Here is a 16,697-nt window from a genome sequence, read left to right as displayed (position 1 = left end):
GCCCTTGCAACAGCTGCCGTCCTCCATCCCATCTCTCTGGCTGGGATGGAATTGAGTTTACAGTTTCTGAATTTACCTTTCCATTCTGTTCTTTCCTGATAATTTGATGTGCACTATTTGGATCCTCGGTGCCACCTGACAGAAAACTGCATGCCAGGAAAGGAACACCAGCTGTGCAGGGAGTGTGGGCATCTCAGTGCAGAAAGCTGGAAACATAGTAAGCCCGAAGTCAGAATACCCACCTTAATTAACCTCGCTTCATTGTTAGCCAGGTAATTAACCAGATTGACAGACCTAAAGGTCAAATTCTTTGCCAGTTTTCAGGCAGAATCAGGCTCACTTTGGTCAAGAAATCTGAACCAAGGGTGGCAATATTATTTCTGTGAGAGACCTTCCTACCAAGTTCAGCAGCTTCTTTTCTTTACTGTGCACCCTCTGCTGGTTAGTGTGATAGAGTGAGCTCAGAGAAAAGGTGTGTACGACTTCCTAGAGATCATTTTATACTCAATATTGTTTGGTTAAAATGTGTTAAATTGGGGAGTATACCCTTCAAACTCTGAAATGTGGTGCTCAGGAAGAGTATGAGTAGTCAGCACTGTAGGAGTTGAGTCTTAGTGATAATGTGAATGAGGAAGGTTTAAGGATAACAGCTCCATTTTTGGAGGGCTAATTTTGTGCCAGGCACTCACAGTGGTAAGTAATTTTACCTCTGTTGACTCATTAAATCTTTAAAACAGTCCTACAAGGTAAGGACTGTTACAGTTCCCATATCCTAGATGAGAAAAGTAAGGCCCAGAGATGTTAGGTCATTTGCCTGAAATTATACAGGTAGGCCAATAAACAACACAGCTGAGATGGAAATCTAGTCTATCTCTGAACCCCCATATGTAACCACTAGGATATTCTTCCATAAGACACCCTTGGCACAATTTCTGGGTTTATGGTTCCTTAGTTCATGCTGTTGGCTCCCACTTTCAAAATTTCCCTGCCATTTTAAAGACAAAAATCAAACTAGGTATAACCATATATCTGAAATGTATTATCTCACCCACAGGAATCTGATCCATGAAAACCTAGAAGTTTGTTAAGAGATCAACATGTGCTCGCCTGCCAGTACCAAAATCCTATACAGGAATCCCCGGTTCCTCCGGTTAGCTTTTCTGCAGCTTCATCACCAGCAACAGAGTGGTGTGTTCTGTGATGTCCTTCTGCAGGCAGAAGGTAAGACACTATTGGGGACTCAGTTGAAAACTCACCATGGATTAAGATAAAATGATTTTAGGTCTCAACAGTGAAGGACAAAGCCAGTAAAATGTGTAATTATTGCCTTTGAGTGCTGTAAACTAATTGGTAAAGAGCTATTTCTGGGACAATTAGATTTTTCAAGAGTGAAAATGACACTATGCTCTTTCTCTTAAAAAATGAAACCAATTGTAAGGTTTTGTAAGCATAGGAATTCTATAAAATGTGGATAATACCGTAGTGAAGATTGTGTTAATGTGTGCAAAGCACTTAAAAACAGTACTTTTAACGTTCTAAGCACAATGTCAGTATTAGATGATACTGTTACATATTTTCTTCCCAAGCTGTTTTAAGTTTTTTACTTTTCTCCAAATTGATGGCTTTTGTTGTTGTTAAACCTACAAATATATAGCTTGTTTCCCACCCCTTCCTTTACACTTGAAATGTTAAATCAGCTTAGGGTACAGCTTGGTATAGTGTAAAAGGCCCAAGACTAGGAGTCAGAGTTTAAGTCCTAGTTTTATTAGTAACAAAGTCACAAATGGGCAAGTAACTTCATCCCTCTCCAGCTCACTTTCTTCATTTATCAGAAAGGAGTATGAAACCAACATTGTGCAGCACTCTACAGTTTGCAGAATATAATTAGTATAGTATCTCCTTTGATTCTTGTAACAGCCTTATGAGAGACGTAATGTCATATAGTTCCAGTTCTACACAAGTGAACTGAGGCCCACAGTTAAGTGACTTGCCTGTTGGTTCTCTTAGTAAGTGCAGAGTTGGAATTCAATCCTTAATTCAAAATAAATTTTAAAAAATATTAGTTGCCTGGTATATGCTAGTATACTGTACATAGATACGAAGGTAGTCCTTCCTTATAAGGAAACCATGTAAGGGAGAGACAAATAACCAGTGCATTCAGATAACTGGGCAGTATAATAAGTAACACATTGGGGTAAGTATAGGCTGATAACGGAGCACAAAAGAGGAGCATCTTTCACAGAATTGAGGAGGTTGGGGGATGGGGATTAGGGAGAATTTCTTGGAGGAACTAACCCCTTAGGTAAATTCTGAAGGACAAACAGAAGTAGGAAGAAGTGGGGAAAGATATTCCCAGACAGAGAAAACACTATGTACAGAAACTTAGAGATGTGACCAGGGATTCATGAGTGGTTCATTATGACTAGAGCACAGACTATAAGTGTATTGATTGGGGATATGGCTGGAGAAATTAGCAGCAGTGTAAGGTCTGAAGTTGGTCTTGTCCTCAGAACACTGAGACATATATTTAAAGGTTTTAAAAAGAAAGTCATGATAACTGCTTTAGAAACAGCAGTTGGGCTGCAGTGAGAGTTACTAGATTATTACTGAACCAGATATGAGGCTGTTTTGGAATCCAGAAGAGAGTTTAGATTGAACAAGGCATTGAGAGTAGACAGAAATGAATGGCTTATGAGCTGTTAAAGAGCATTTACAAAGCCTGGTGCAGTTAAGAGCAGTACAGACTGTAGCTGGGCTGCGATCTTGTCCCTGTGACCGTGGGCATGTGAGCTCACCACGCCAGTCTCCTCTGTGGTAACAAGAGCTACCTCAGAGGGCTGCAGGGAAGATTAAATGGATTAATATTGCTAAAATCCCCAGGTGCTTGGCACATAATACTCAAGAAATATTAGCTTTTATTTTTAAGTTAATGTTTGATTAGATGGAGTAGGTAGGAGAGAAGGAAGAATCAAAGATGACTTCTAGTTTTCAGTCTTGGGCAACTGGGCGAATGTGATAGCTTATTTTGAAGTAAGAATTGGTAAGTTCTGGAGCGTGGGGGATGATGCATTCGCTTTCCAGAAAGGTTGCGTTGGAGGTACTTGTGGAACATCCATGTAGTCTTGCAGGCTGTGGCATGTCACTATCTCAGAAAAGATATCTGGGCAGAAGTAGAATCTGGAAATCATCAGCAAGCCTCTGGTAACTGAAGCCATGGGGGAGACTGAAATTGCCCAGGAAGTGCCCATAAAACGAGAAGGTGGCTCAGGAGAGTGGATACCAGGCAGAGGATGGAGCTCAGGAGAGAACTGGATCCTGATTGCCTATATCCGAAGCCCATGCTCTTTCTGTTAGACCACAAGCAGCTTCTATGCAAATTTTTAAACTCTTGTGTGAGTCAAACACATTTATTCAGCAAGTATTTGATCCCCTACATTGTGTCAAGCACTGGGTATACTTCAGTGAGCAAGACAAACATGGTCTCTGTCCCCACAGAGCTTGGTTTAGTGAAGGAGATGGACAGTTACAGTGCAGAGAGCTGAACGCTATGACAGCTACAGAGTACCTCTCTGTACCTGGGAGCACCTAACCTGGACAGGGGATGGGGTTGGGGAAGGGCTTCTGAAAGAAGTGATGTCTAAATAGATTTTGAAGGATTAAAAAAATTGAATTAACTAGGTAATGGCAGAATGTTCCAGGCAGAAGAAACACATTTCTCCTTCTATTTATACTTCCATGGAGGGAAACTGAGAGGAGGGGTAGCATATTTAGGTAGACACATGTCTGCTTAACCCATGAACATGCCAGTCTGCATGAGGTAACAAAGTGTTTGGGTTTCCCTCCAGGTGAGGCAGTCCCAGCCCATTGCTGCATCCTGTCGGCCTGCAGCCCTTTCTTCACAGAGCGCCTGGAGCGGGAGAGGCCGGCTCAGGGTCGGAAGGTGGTGCTGGAGCTGGGAGGCCTAAAGATCAGGACACTTAGGAAACTCGTGGACTTCCTGTACACCTCAGAGATGGAAGTATCTCGAGAAGAAGCCCAGGATGTGCTTTCTGCTGCTCGTCAGCTCCGTGTATCTGAGCTCGAATCCCTTCAGCTAGAGGGTGGGAAATTGGTGAAGGCCCCTGAAGGCCGAAGACTGAACCGGGAGTGCTTACAGCCTCCCAGTGCTACACCTATCTCTGCCAGGGTGGTGGCGTCCAGCCCCCGCCTGCGAACTCCACTGCCTGTTACCCCAACTCCCTGTTCTTTTGAGACAGTGAGATTGAAGATCTCGGGGAAGGAAGAGGGGTCCCAGGAGAAGAGCAACCGACAGAACGTGGAGAACTTGTCTGGCACTCTTCTGCTCAAGAGGAAGGCCAGAGCCTGCCCAACTCCACAGGAAAAAAGCTCTTCACCATCAAGCCGCAGCTGGGGACATAAGGAGAACAAGAGTGATCCTGCCCTTCGTCCTACAGCACTTTCCCCACCCAGCTTGTACCCCTCTGTGGATGAGCAGCTGTTGCCCAGAAAGATCAGGCTGAGTCGCTCAAAGCCCTCTCCTGATGTCTGTATATCCAAGCCTGCCAGCCTTTTAAGCGGACCCAGGTCAGTGCCCACAGCCCCTGGCCGGCGTCTTTGGCGGCAGAAGAGTATAAAGAAAGGAGCGCCAGAGGACAAGCTGAAAACAGAGCGAGCTAGTCCTCTGCAGAGCACCTCAAGCCCATCTGGCCTCGGAAAGACGAGCGGGAGCAAGAAGCGGAGCCCTGAAGTCAGGGCACCTAACTCAGACTTCTGCAGAAGAGGGGCAGGTTGGAAGAGTGAAACTGCGCAAGATTGTCAACGGCACCTGCTGGGAGGTGGTGCAGGAGCCTCCCCTCAGAAACTCTCAAGATAGCCCTCAGATCCCAGAACCTGAAGACTGGGAAGAGCCTCCAGGGATGCAGCCACCCTCAGTTAACAAGCAGGAAACGTCACCTGCCAGAACAGACCTGTGTGAGGGCTCCCCAGGGGTGCTCTAGGCTGCAAGACATCCTGCTCTCTACTAGCCGCTCCCCACACCGCCCAGTGGTGAAGTCTGAGTTCGGGTCCAGCCCAGAGATGGCAGGGAAGGAACCTGGACTGGCTGTTGACTGCAGAGAGCCCTATGCGTTTGACACAGCCCTACTCGGGCAGCCCTGTGAAGCCGAGGAGTACCGAATCACCAGTGCTGCCGCCACCAGTGAGCTGGAGGAGATCCTGGACTTCATGCTCTGTGGTTCAGACATTGAGCCACCCATGGGGTCTCTGGAGAGTCCCCGGCCTGAGGGCTGCAGAACCCCTAGTTACCACCTGACAGAAACAGGAAAGAACTGGATAGAAGGGGAAGAATGGTGTTTGCCAGACATGGAACTGTGGCCCAGGGAGCTTGCAGGACTGGAAAAGGAACCTGTTGGTGAGAACAAAGGGCCAATTGAGCCCTTTAGCTCCCTTGTCTTGCCCTCTGAGAACAAAGAGCCAATTGAACCCTTGAGCCCCCTTGTCATGCCCTCAGAGACGAGTGAAGGGGAGGTGTTTTCAGTGGAAAGCTCTTGGTCTCCAGACCTGGAAATTACCAGCTCCCAGTCACTGGATGGTCAGAGAGACAAGCTTCTCCACACTGACTCCCTTGACCCTCCCCAAAGGTCCTATGGGGACCTCTCACCTCCCTGTTCAAACTGGGTGGAGACTGGGCTGGAAGTGTCCCTACCTATGGATGAGGTATTACACCCTGCTCCAGAAGCAGGCAAGGAGGTATCTGGCAGCTCTGAGTTGCTGGGTCCACTTCCTGCCAGCCCTGAAGAGGAAGAGATTGACGTGGTGGACTGGTCGTCAGAGGGGACTGCGCCCACGGATATTCCCTCCGTATGGCCCGACCCTTCCTCAGAGTCAGAAACAGAGGTAGACATACTAACGTAGTGGAGTGGGGAGGCAGGTTGGAGGCACTGGGAGGGTGGGAAATGTTGGCTAGCAAAAGATACACTGACAGGCAAGCACATGCCCTGTCCTCTTAGCACAAGGGGCAGTTGTGTCCCTAGCTCACTCTATAGGGCCTCTCCTTCCTTCCCCAGGCTTTTGGAGCCAGGCAGAAGTAATACCATGGTTAGAAAATTATGAACTTGAACCACCTTACTTCTTTATAATCTATTTTCCAGTTAGTAACAAACAAGCAAAACAATAAACCGTGTGGTTGCCAACTCTAGTGGGTCATAGGTAATAGCCAAAGCCAGGTCTCCCAAGTCATGAGGCATCTAATCACCACTTATTTAGGAAAAGTTGAGAAAGACCACTCTCTGTGGTGGGCATTCTGTATAGAGAAAATGTTCCAGAAGGTATGAAGCAGTGCTGAGGTGGAACACTAAGTGGGGTGGGAGGTGGAACACTAAGTGGGGTGGGCGTGACGGGATGTTGTCCAGTACCTACATGTGTGGCTTATTCATTGCCAGTATGGTAAGCCAAAACCTCCGCAGGGGCCAGGAAAACATACTTCCATCATCACTTCCAAGAAGTGAGTTGAAAGACAGTTGCTTTTTAAAAAATAAATTACTTTCCCCCCATAGTTTTTACAAGTATTTCAGATACTCTAACGGGGACCATAGGAGTTCCAGGTTAATTGGTAACCTTAGGCTATGAAAAACACAAGGGGGAACAATCCAATAAGGCTGGTTTGCCACGTCCCTTGACGTAACATTAAGTTTTACTTTATGACCCATATTTTCATATCAACGCAGATACTTTATTTTAATTTTTATTAAACAAAATCCAGGAACTTTTCAATGCCTTATTAGAGGGTTGCCTCACTACTGAACCATCATTTCTGGAGGGGAAGAAACCATGGCTTCAGGTACATGACTGAAGTTTGGCCATGTCCCGTCATAAATGCTCCAACATCACCAGGGACCAAGGCTGTGAAAATGAGAGGGGAAGATAAGTTAGAGAAGGGATCCAGGCAATCATATATAGTCAGTCCAAGGAAGACGACATGTCCCCCACCTTTAAACCTACAAACCCAGGAGAGCTCAAGGATTGCGTCCTCCCCCCAAATCTCACTCAATATATCAAGTCCTGACAACATGCCACAGCACTGTATGAAACACTAGGGATAAAGACAAGGTCAGATCCCGTGACCAGGAGTGAGGGTACCATACTGCAGGGTTATCTCACGGGGTTATAACAGAAAAAACACACTGGTAACAACACAAGAGGACAGGAGTATTCCTGAAGTTAATACAGATTTGGCTGGTAGAAGGGGGAAGTCACGACTCATACAAATAAAACAGTTGTGAATGATTTTGTTTCATTCATAAATGAGGTAACCGGTTCAGCGAATCAAAACGTGCCATCAGGGATGTAGAAGATTAGTTTTTTTTAACAAATATAAATTAAACTGGTCCATACCCCGAGGGCAACAATTAACTGCATCCCCTAAGGACACTAATTGCATTTCTATAAAGAGTTATTTACATTACCACCGGTATTCCACGCCTTAGGCTCAAAGACGGTGAAATGAAACAAGGTAGTTAGCATAGGGCGCCCTGGATAGGAATAAGTTTTTTTGTTGTTGCAGACTTCAGTTTTTCCCACCAATAAAAAGGGGAAGAGGTATTCCCACTAGAGGAAATCCTGAGAGTAGAAACGAGTTATGAAAATGTATGTCCTGTGTGAAATGAGGGGTAACACTAAGGGCTGCTTCACAAATAGGCACAAAATCAACCCATTCCTCCTCATTCCCCATTTCAAACCTCAGAGTGAGGACTTCCGCCCAAACCTCCCTACGAAAGGTACTTCTTCAGCTCCTCCACCACCTCTTGAGGCTCAGGGAACTTAAGTTTGCGCGGGGGCCCCTTCTTAATCCCAGTCCAGAGCTCCGCAGCTGGGGAGAGACCGCGGAAAGCGAAGTTACTTTAGAATCCACCAACATCTCCCCGAAATCATCAGGTGGCGGCGGTATGAGACCGACCTTCCTCGCCTAGGACCGAAGCAACTCCCCGCCCGGCGCCCCAGACCTGGGCCCCACTCACTGCTGCCGTCGGGGCGCAGCAGCGTCACCTCGAAGCTGCCCCTCCGAGGCTTGGTCGGGTTCACCTTCACAGGAAGTTCCGGGGCCTCCAGGCGCAGCGCCTCGCTCAGGGCCGCGGCGTTGCGCCCGTAGACGCGTCAGCTCGTGCTAGAGAGATGGGGAAGGTCAGAGGCTGGAGCCGTCGGTCTGCGGCGCCCCTGCCCGTCCCCGGTACTCCCCAGACCCCTCACCAATGCTCGATAACGACACTCGCCTCCTCCACTCCCTTCTGGCCGCTCGCTGGCTTCTCCCGCTTCTCGGCCGCCGGGACCGGCGCCGCCTCGGCCTTTCGCTTCTTCCCGCGGGGAGCCATGGCGCCTGGGGCCCGGCTGGGAACCGAGCCGACCTAGGGCGGGAATAGGGTGGAGATGCGGTCACCGGGCAGAGGCCGGGCCCGCTCCGAGCTCCAAACCGCGGGCCAGAAATCTGGCTCCCGGACCAAAACCTCCCCAAAGCCGCAGAAAGCGTGGCGCAGGGCGCACACGTGGTCTGGAGGCGGGACCTTCGGGCACGGGCACTCTGCACGCAGAGGCGGGGGCGAGGCCAGACCGAACCACCAGTGCTGGCGGTAGGGGCGACGGGGTAGCTCGGAAAATGAGCCAAGCTTCACAGGCTTTTCTGCAACCGCGCGGCCAGCTAAACGGTGTGCACCATGACCCCGCCCCTACCCAAACCTCCTTCCTGGAACCCGCGGGCCAATCCCAAACTAACTCCACGTTATACTCCAATTTAATAACTCTGCGGTTAGGGAAACGAAAACTTCAACTCTCCCCCATCCTGGGGACCAATGCGTGGCATCTGGTGAAACTAATCATGATTGCCTTTCGAATTAAGGAGACGACGGCGATTCCTCTGCAGTTGCCAGCCATTTCTCATACAAGAATAACACACAAAGGCGCAATCAAAAGTAAATGCCAGTCCCTTTATTATGGAAAACGATCAACTGGGTGTAGGGAGTAGCAAGGAGGGTAAAAGAACTCCAACCCTGTAGGTCCCACCACACAAGGTAAGTCTGAAAGGTCTATTTCCCTTCCTCCCAGTCTCCATAAAGTAGAGAGATTATTCAAGACTATGTTCTATGAGAAAACTCTGGTTAGAGGTTTCTCCTTGGGACCAATAACAGTTAGGCTTATACTTTTTAATGCAGGGCACAGACCAAGCCAGAAGGGCCTGGAGAAACAAGGGTCCTTGAGGGAAAAAAAATCTCAGCACTAACTCTGCATCTGGGCATTTTATATTAGGGTTTAACCTAATCTAAGTAGGCTGTGTAGGGCCACTAAGGAATAACGAAACCAGAGCGTGGTGGAGATCTGTGAGTGGCACACAGCAGCTGAAACACTGGCCCAAGCTTGGAGGGAAAGCATTTCCCCCGTACCATGTAAGATCTTGCTCTCCCTCCAGTAAAGGAGCAGGCCAGAGAAGTGGAGGCCTTCCTGGAGGGTACCTGTCATTTCCCTGAATGCCTCTTAAAAATCAGAAGCAATACCCTGCCCTACCTAGGCATAGCCAAACAACGAAATATAAATAAAAGGCCAAGGCCTCAGGCAAGGCTTGTGGTTACAGAAAGGGCAGGGCCTCAGAGGCGCTGGGATCCACAGGAGAGGAAGCACTGAAGGCAGGGATCCTATTTGTCCTTCTTGCTCTCCTCATCTGGCACTGCAGTAGGCACTGGGGCCACAGGCTGCTCCTCGGGGATATTATCTCCAGCCTTTGATAGCTTCTTGGCCCGTTGATATAGCTCATTCAAGTTGAATTCTCGGATCACATTCTCCTGTACCAAAGAGATGAACACATCAGGGTTCAGATTGGAAGAGAGAGTTCAGAGTCTGGGAAGCACAGCTGACCCTTGAACAATGCTGTGGTTAGGGTCACCAACTCTCGCCGTCAAAAATCCACCAGTAACTTATAGTCAGCCTTCTGTATCCCAGTTCCTTCAAATCCATGGTTCTGCATATGTGGATTCAGCCAACCATATGGATCGTATAGCACTGTATTTACTATTGAAGAAAATCCACATGAGCAGACCTGCATAGTTCAAACCCATCTGTTCAAGGGCCGACTGTATTTAGACACAGTCTAGGAAAGGAGGAAGCAAAGGTCAGGAATCTACTCTGACCTAGCTCTCCTTTTTTGGGTACATGGAAAAGTCAACCAATGTTTAAGTACCTATTATGTGCCAAACACTGTGCCAAAAATTACAGCTACATTATTTAATGTAATCTGCAAAACAGCCTGTGAGCCAAGTGCTCCTGTCTCCAACTTACTGCTAAGGAACCTAAGGCCTGTAGACTGTAGATACAAGAGCCACTGAGACTGAATCTTCACTAATAATTGTTCCCCCATACTAACAAGTCTGGTAGGTGGTAGAAATGTAATACAAATTTGCTAAATGAATTCACAAATGAGGTCTAATAACTAGTCCACACTCTCAAAGCCTGTGCGCAAGTAGCCAAACTAGGAATCAAACACAGGTTGGGCTCCAAAACTCATCCACTGTTCTACACCCTTCTCCAAACTACTCTTTTATACCTCAGAGAAAGTCCAAGAGACAGCTCGTCCTTTCTTGTCAATCTGTGGCCGCCGCATGACCTCCTTGCCACCTTGGAACAGGATCAGGGTAGGGAGCTGCTTGGTGAGGGGTGACGTGCTTACTTTGTACCTACAGGGCCCAGAAGGTACTCAGTAAATGCACCTGTATACATCACTCAAAGTGATTCCCTGCCCAGGCCTTTACCTACCGTGTACTAACATCAGTGTAGCGTCCAACGTCCACCTTCCCAAAATTTAGCCCTGCACAGTTGTACCTGAGAAGAATATATTACTTAACATAGTGAAAGAAGAGGGAATGAGTCAACAAAAGTAGAAGTACAGATGTTAGGGGTTGGGGATAGGAGTGTCTTTGGCTGCAATGTGCAAAAACTCAAGGCCAAAAACTATGGGAGGGGAAGGTACAATTTCCATCATCCCTCCCTTTGTACTACTCACTTAAGGGAGAGGTCAGCGTAGATAGGGGCAAATGATTGGCAGTCATTAGACCAATTGGCAAAGAACTCCACAATCCAAGTGACCCTCTTGTCCCGCTCCAGCTCTTCCTGCCACACACAGAGAAGAAACAGTGAACTGGATCACACAGGCTACTGGAAAGATTCAGACCTTAGCATCTAATTCCTCATCCTGGCTTCCCCACACCTCTCTCCCCTAGATCCCAAAATGAACCACAGTTCTGAAGCACTGTTGTTCCTCCTACTGAGAAGAGAGCACAACTACAAAATCAACCCACAAGGGACCCAAGAAACAGAAGGGAGGAAGAGCACTCACATCAATGGTTTTATCATTGAAGTACTTGATGTACTCAGGGCCCATGTACAGGGGGGGTTTGCATGTCATCAGGAACACTAAACACAGAAAAAAGGTGTCAGAGGAAACATAAGGCCTTGGGAAAGGGATTTACTTTCAAACCAACTCAAAGATTTCAAGCGCCAAAGAGTGCATTTTGTGGGCATACGTAGACCACTGACACACCCCCTTCCTCTTAAAATAAAATCTCCATAAATTCTTACCAGTTGAGCCACACACATGATTAATCAGGTACAAGATGTGGAAGAAGGGTATGGGGAATGTGGTTTGGGGTTAGAATTCGGTTCCCACAAAAAAGTCTTACAGTCTCCTTACCTATGCAGAGTGTGATGTAAAGCAGGCCCATGCGAATATCCAGGCGGAAGAAAAGAATTGCATTGGCCACTTTACTAAACATGAAGATGTTGCCTATATGTTGCTCCACAGTGACTGAAACACAAAGATGTCACAGGTCAGGCTGGGCTGCAGGGTCCTGTGTCCTATTATTTGCCCCTCTTCCCTGGAGTACTTTGAAATGGAAGGGGGGAAGGGGCTAAAAGTCCAAGATCAAATTCAGCCTTGGCATGAAATGAGGGACAAGTTTATAAACAATACCCCTCTCATAACATGAACGAAAGCACCTTGGAGGTCATTAGGCCTACCCTGAGAGACTGAGAAGCAGGCTACACTTACTGGACCTGCGGTTCTTCATCATCACAATGGCACTGAGAAACATCAGGATCTCCACTTCTCTCTGGAACAGAAAGTGACAGGAATGCCATCAACAGAAATGACTTGTGTGAGCAAAGGACCCAGGCTGGTAATAAAAACCAGCAGAGATCCAAATGGGGAACAGTAACAACAGAGAAATAAGTGGAGTCAGCTAAGGTGTCGTGGGGAAAACAGCAGTCAGAGAGCTTCAGGTTCTACTCCTGCACAGGCTGGATGGTGCCTTTCAGCAAAGCACTTAACCTCTGAGCTTTGATTTCCTTGACTGAACAATATCTATTTCAAAATGCTGTTGTGGGGATTAAACAAGACAATGGGTATGACAAAGCTGTATAAAGTATATGGTGTAAAACTGTAAGATATTACAAGCAACTCGGTATGACCTTGGTAAAATAAAACTTTTCCAGGGAAACTTTCTTAGTAATACTCCATTAATACAACATATTTCATTTGTTTGGTTTTAAGTTAAATCATTCTTCTCTACCTAATATTCATAGTGTTAATCCATGCACCTTTAATATAATTTGAGAGGTGAAGGAGCCCTTTCAAAGCTCTCACAGGTCCTTTTCAGTACCCTTGGCTTATAGTTCTTTCTCATCTTCTAGAATGTAAGCTCCATGTGAACAAGTGAGACACAAAATAAACATGACAAAGAAAACAAACAAGATAATTTCAAAGAGTAAAGACTGCAATGAAGAATAAGCACCTGGTGAGAGAAAGCATGGGAGGAGGGCCAACCACAGACTGAATGGTCTAAGGCCTTCCATATCTTTCTGTTTATACTACAAGGACCCAAATCATTATTTCAGACAGAACTAATCAACTTCGATTTACAGTTAACAGTCAGGGACCTAGGTTCTCAGCCTCAATCGCCAATAAAAAGCCTGACTGGAGTTAGATATGGACATGTAAAGTAGGGGGTTGGGAATGTAACAGACCTTACTAAATATTACATCTGAACAGAAATTAGGAAGAGCTTCCAAGAATGAAACTGGATTAGAATTGACTCTTGTAATTGTGGAAAGATAAATTTTTAAAACGTGGCCATTCGGGAGATCAAAGGTAGGACTAAAAGGAATATACTCTAGAGAATGGGTCTGTGACAAAGACTGGCCATGTATACGCCAAACCATATTTCCTTTTCCTCCTGGGCATACTGCAACTAGACTTCCTCAGTCTCCACGCAGCTAGGTAGAACTGTGTGACTAGTACTGCTAAGTGGAATGTGACTGAAAGTAACGTGCCATTTCTGTGCCCAGGCAGTTGAGAAAGGGTATGCCCTCGTTACCCAGCTTTTTCTTCATCTGCTTGCAGGATGATGCTGGGATGACCTTAAAGCCATTGGCTAAAGACAGAAATAAGACTGGGTTCCAGAATATCTATATAAATCAGAATCCCCTTTGGTGGTTCTGCTTGTTTATTTATTGTTTTTAAACCTTTTATTAAGGAAATTTTCAAACATACACAAAAGTAGAGAGGATACTGAAGAATAGCAGAATATGTCACCCCCAAAATATGCCACTCTGGCATAAGGATTATTTTAAGCCTGAAGGCAAATTAGAAGTAGATAAAGAAAAGCACCATGCCCTCCCACTATTTGTCTAAAAGTAGGACATAAAATTTCAAAGTGGTTCCTCCAACCTTCTCTACCAAGGACAAAATTAATCAAGGAGATAACTTTAGACCATATCAGCCTGGAGACAGCACCAGAGGAATCTACGTAACAAACTAGTCTTTATCTGCCATTAGTTTACCTTTCCACAGTATTCTGCTGTTGGAAGCCTAAAACTGCTTTCTTTTGTTCTGTCACTTGCTCCACAAATGTATTGTTCTTTGTTGAAGATACTACATAAGCGGGAGTTCTAAGCCACCCTTTGAGTTATTGTTCCCTGGGTTATCTCCCATGTATACAAGGTATACATGTTAATAAACTTGGTTGTCTTTTAATTGCCTTTAGTCTGTCTTTTATTACAGGGGTCTCAGGCAAGACCTCAGAAAGGTCAAGGGAAAAATATTTTCCTGTCCCCTACAATACCGTAACGGACCCGTTACTCAGCTTCAATAGTAATATTTTGCCAGTATGGTTCCATTTCATCTGAGTTACCCATTTCTTTTGCTGGAGAAACTTAGAGCAAATTCCAACTATACCATTTCACTTGTAAATACTTCTGTGTGTACTTCTTACAGATAAGCATTGCTTTATAAAAACAAACATATTATCATACCAAACAAAATTAACAATAACTCCTTACTGTTATCTAATACCTGGTCCTTATTCAAATTCAGAGGGTAAGAACAAGTATTAGATTTTGTACAACTTTGTACAGTTGTTTGTTCAAATTAGGAACGAGCAAGCAAGATCCACAAACTGCGTTTGGCTGATATGTTCCTTTGGTCTTCCTTATTCTCTAAAGGATACCTGCTCTTCCTTTTAACCCCACACCATTCATCTGTTGAAAACACTGGACCATTTGTACTGTCAACTTTCTGGCTTTCTTGGATTTGGCTGCCTGCATACTCATGGTACATGTTCTGACAATGATGATCCTCTATTTCTCGTATTTCTTGCAAAGTGGTAATGAAATCTAGAGGTTTGAATACAATGAGATCCAAACCTCCTGCCAAGAATATATTATAAGAGGTACGAGGTACTCCCCACTGAATCACTCCAGAGGACATATCAACCTTTCAACTGATGGTTTTAGATGATCATTGCATAGATGTATTATTTCATCAGGGGATGCTACATGATTTTTAAATGCTATTCCTTCTGCATATATTAGCTCAAAATCTTTTAGCAGGAAATCAACATTCCCGTATCAATTATTCGGTTACTCTGACAATATATACAGGAAAAGCAAAATGCTTGATTCTTTCCTATTACCTAATAAAGTAGAAATAAACTTATTCTGTTAAGCCACTGAAATTTTGAATTGTTATTGAAAACACTATTTATCTTAATATCTTAACTTCCCAATCACCAAGGTAAATCAGCAAAACAGATACTCCAAGAAAATGAACATTGGCTACGAACCCTAAGTAATTAAAAAAAATTTTTTTCTAACAGCATAATAATATAAAGTCTTACAATATTTTCCTTACAGTATTAGAAGAGCATAAAAGAGAAATTAATTGTATAAACGGTTCCCACTTTTATTAAAATCTGTGTTACTATCCACTTATGTTTGAGTCCCATTTTAAAGTGGTATAGAATATCAGATAGAAGTAGGATCTTTTGAAGTAGCATAGCTACATTTGAGTGAATAAATAACACTGTCTGGGAAAGGACAGAGGAAGTATGAAAGAGTGAACAGGGATGGAGAATAAAAGCAAGGGAATGGATTCTGTTAAAGGCTAAGGCTCATGTTGGGGCTTGGGAAAAAAGACAAAAACTCAGGGTGACCCTCCTTCCTCAGAACACAGATGCGACTATACAGCAGAGGGCGTAGAGCTTCAGCCTATTTTTCAGGGTGGTCACTCCACTTCTACTCAGGAAGTACCGCAAGAGGCGTGAGATATATTTCTTTACAACGTGTTTTTTTATAATTCCATTTCAGTAGGCCTCACAATTTTATCCATTTTTACATTCTCACGATGCAGCATAGTGCCTAGCATACAGTGCTCACTCTGGAATATTAATTGAATTAAGAAATGGCTGATTAGAATGTGCTGGTACCATGGCCAGGAGAGTGGTTTCAAGTCCTAGCCAGTCACTAGTTGTGTGATCTTGGGCAAGTCACCTAACCACGACGAGATCAATTTCTTCATCAATAAAACGGGAATACGACTACTTGTCTGTTTTTTTTTCACTGGTTCCTCAAGAGGCTTTACATAACGAGCAGCTCCGTAAAACAGTGTACATGTGTCGTTTGGGTAGGACTGTTGACGAGTATGAATGGCGAGATGGAAAGGACCCTGCACTCAAGAGTCAGAAGACCCGGGCTGTCGGGCAGGCTAACCGGCTGTTTTCCCACCTTAAACACGAAGTTTAGGCCGATGACGGTCCAGGCCCTACACTCCTTAGTCTGTTAGGTTCGCTACAGGCTCGGAACCTCAGGTGTTCTCAAAAAGGCGAAACTTGGGGCTCCGGAAGCAAACGCAGGGGCAGGGACAGTCAAGGTCGCGGGGTCCCAAGGCGGGGGTTCGCTCACCCAGTCGAAGTCACACGGGTTACCGTCTTCGCGCTGCGTGGGGAGACTGTCGCAGACAGGGGGCAGCTTCCTCACGAGTAGGAAGGCAACAGAAAGCAAGGCTGACAGAAGGTAGTAAGGTCGGGCCAGCCATCGTGAAAGTCGCGGCACCGAATACACAAGAGCAATTAAAGGTGCCAGGACCGCCATCTTTTCGGCCCCTGCGGCGCCGGCCGCTCATCAGCGTCGTAGGTCTGGCCCCGCCTCTCCCAACACAGAGGCTTCCATTGGGCCTAGTCTCAGGTGCACCGCCTCTAGACCCGGAAGTAGATCTCTTATTGGCTTCCATGGCAGGTCAGAACTGAAAAAAGGGGATTTGATACTTTATTGGTTAATCTAGCTGTCGTTTATCCACCTAAGTCATTTTATTGGATATGCACTGTGGCGAG

The 16,697-nt window shown here is 45.6% G+C and overlaps 3 protein-coding genes across 6 annotated transcripts; 1 reads left to right on the top strand and 2 right to left on the bottom strand.

The window, feature by feature from the left end:
- The first annotated feature begins 686 nt into the window (after positions 1-686).
- On the top strand, positions 687-6,614 carry BTBD18 (BTB domain containing 18). Its single transcript, XM_006172980.3, is given in 4 exon segments — positions 687-1,221; positions 3,846-4,768; positions 4,770-4,985; positions 4,987-6,614. Coding segments are annotated over 4 exon segments (2,190 nt in total). The 5' UTR covers positions 687-1,097; the 3' UTR covers positions 5,914-6,614.
- A 94-nt stretch (positions 6,615-6,708) lies between these two features.
- On the bottom strand, positions 6,709-8,690 carry SELENOH (selenoprotein H). 2 transcript variants are annotated; one of them, XM_032488713.1, is made up of 4 exons: positions 8,245-8,672; positions 8,016-8,161; positions 7,737-7,867; positions 6,709-6,900 (listed from the first exon to the last, which is right to left on the bottom strand). In XM_032488713.1, exons 1-3 carry the CDS (start codon positions 8,364-8,366, stop codon positions 7,767-7,769), a joined length of 369 nt encoding a protein of 122 aa, XP_032344604.1. In that variant the 5' UTR covers positions 8,367-8,672; the 3' UTR covers positions 6,709-6,900; positions 7,737-7,766. The 2 variants fall into 2 exon arrangements, with proteins under 2 accessions (XP_032344604.1, XP_032344605.1); XM_032488714.1 differs by lacking the exon at positions 6,709-6,900 and having other exon boundaries at positions 7,732-7,867; positions 7,955-8,161; positions 8,245-8,690.
- A 264-nt stretch (positions 8,691-8,954) lies between these two features.
- Positions 8,955-16,583, bottom strand: TMX2 (thioredoxin related transmembrane protein 2). Of its 3 annotated transcripts, none has more exons than XM_006172941.3 (8): positions 16,270-16,583; positions 12,083-12,143; positions 11,726-11,839; positions 11,372-11,448; positions 11,039-11,145; positions 10,792-10,857; positions 10,583-10,712; positions 8,955-9,824 (listed from the first exon to the last, which is right to left on the bottom strand). In XM_006172941.3, exons 1-8 carry the CDS (start codon positions 16,456-16,458, stop codon positions 9,678-9,680), a joined length of 891 nt encoding a protein of 296 aa, XP_006173003.1. In that variant the 5' UTR covers positions 16,459-16,583; the 3' UTR covers positions 8,955-9,677. The 3 variants fall into 3 exon arrangements, with proteins under 3 accessions (XP_006173003.1, XP_014409073.1, XP_032344603.1); XM_014553587.2 differs by lacking the exon at positions 16,270-16,583 and adding an exon at positions 16,093-16,211 and having other exon boundaries at positions 9,678-9,824; XM_032488712.1 differs by lacking the exon at positions 8,955-9,824 and having other exon boundaries at positions 10,620-10,712; positions 10,803-10,857; positions 16,270-16,515.
- Positions 16,584-16,697: the final 114 nt, after the last annotated feature.

This window comes from Camelus ferus, chromosome 10 (genome assembly GCF_009834535.1).
Source record: "Camelus ferus isolate YT-003-E chromosome 10, BCGSAC_Cfer_1.0, whole genome shotgun sequence".
Lineage (NCBI taxonomy): Eukaryota > Metazoa > Chordata > Mammalia > Artiodactyla > Camelidae > Camelus > Camelus ferus.
This window is presented reverse-complemented; position numbering and strand designations above follow the sequence as displayed.

What these genes read in the sequence shown, in the direction of transcription:
- TMX2 (XM_006172941.3), bottom strand. Translation starts at nt 16,458, where the DNA reads ATGGCGGTCCTGGCACCTTTAATTGCTCTTGTGTATTCGGTGCCGCGA. An exon ending in GATGAAGAACCGCAGGTCCA is followed by an intron (nt 11,840 to 12,082) that starts GTAAGTGTAGCC and finishes TTTGTGTTTCAG; the next exon opens with TCACTGTGGAGCAACATATA. An exon ending in TACGCTGACCTCTCCCTTAA is followed by an intron (nt 10,858 to 11,038) that starts GTGAGTAGTACA and finishes TATTCTTCTCAG; the next exon opens with GTACAACTGTGCAGGGCTAA.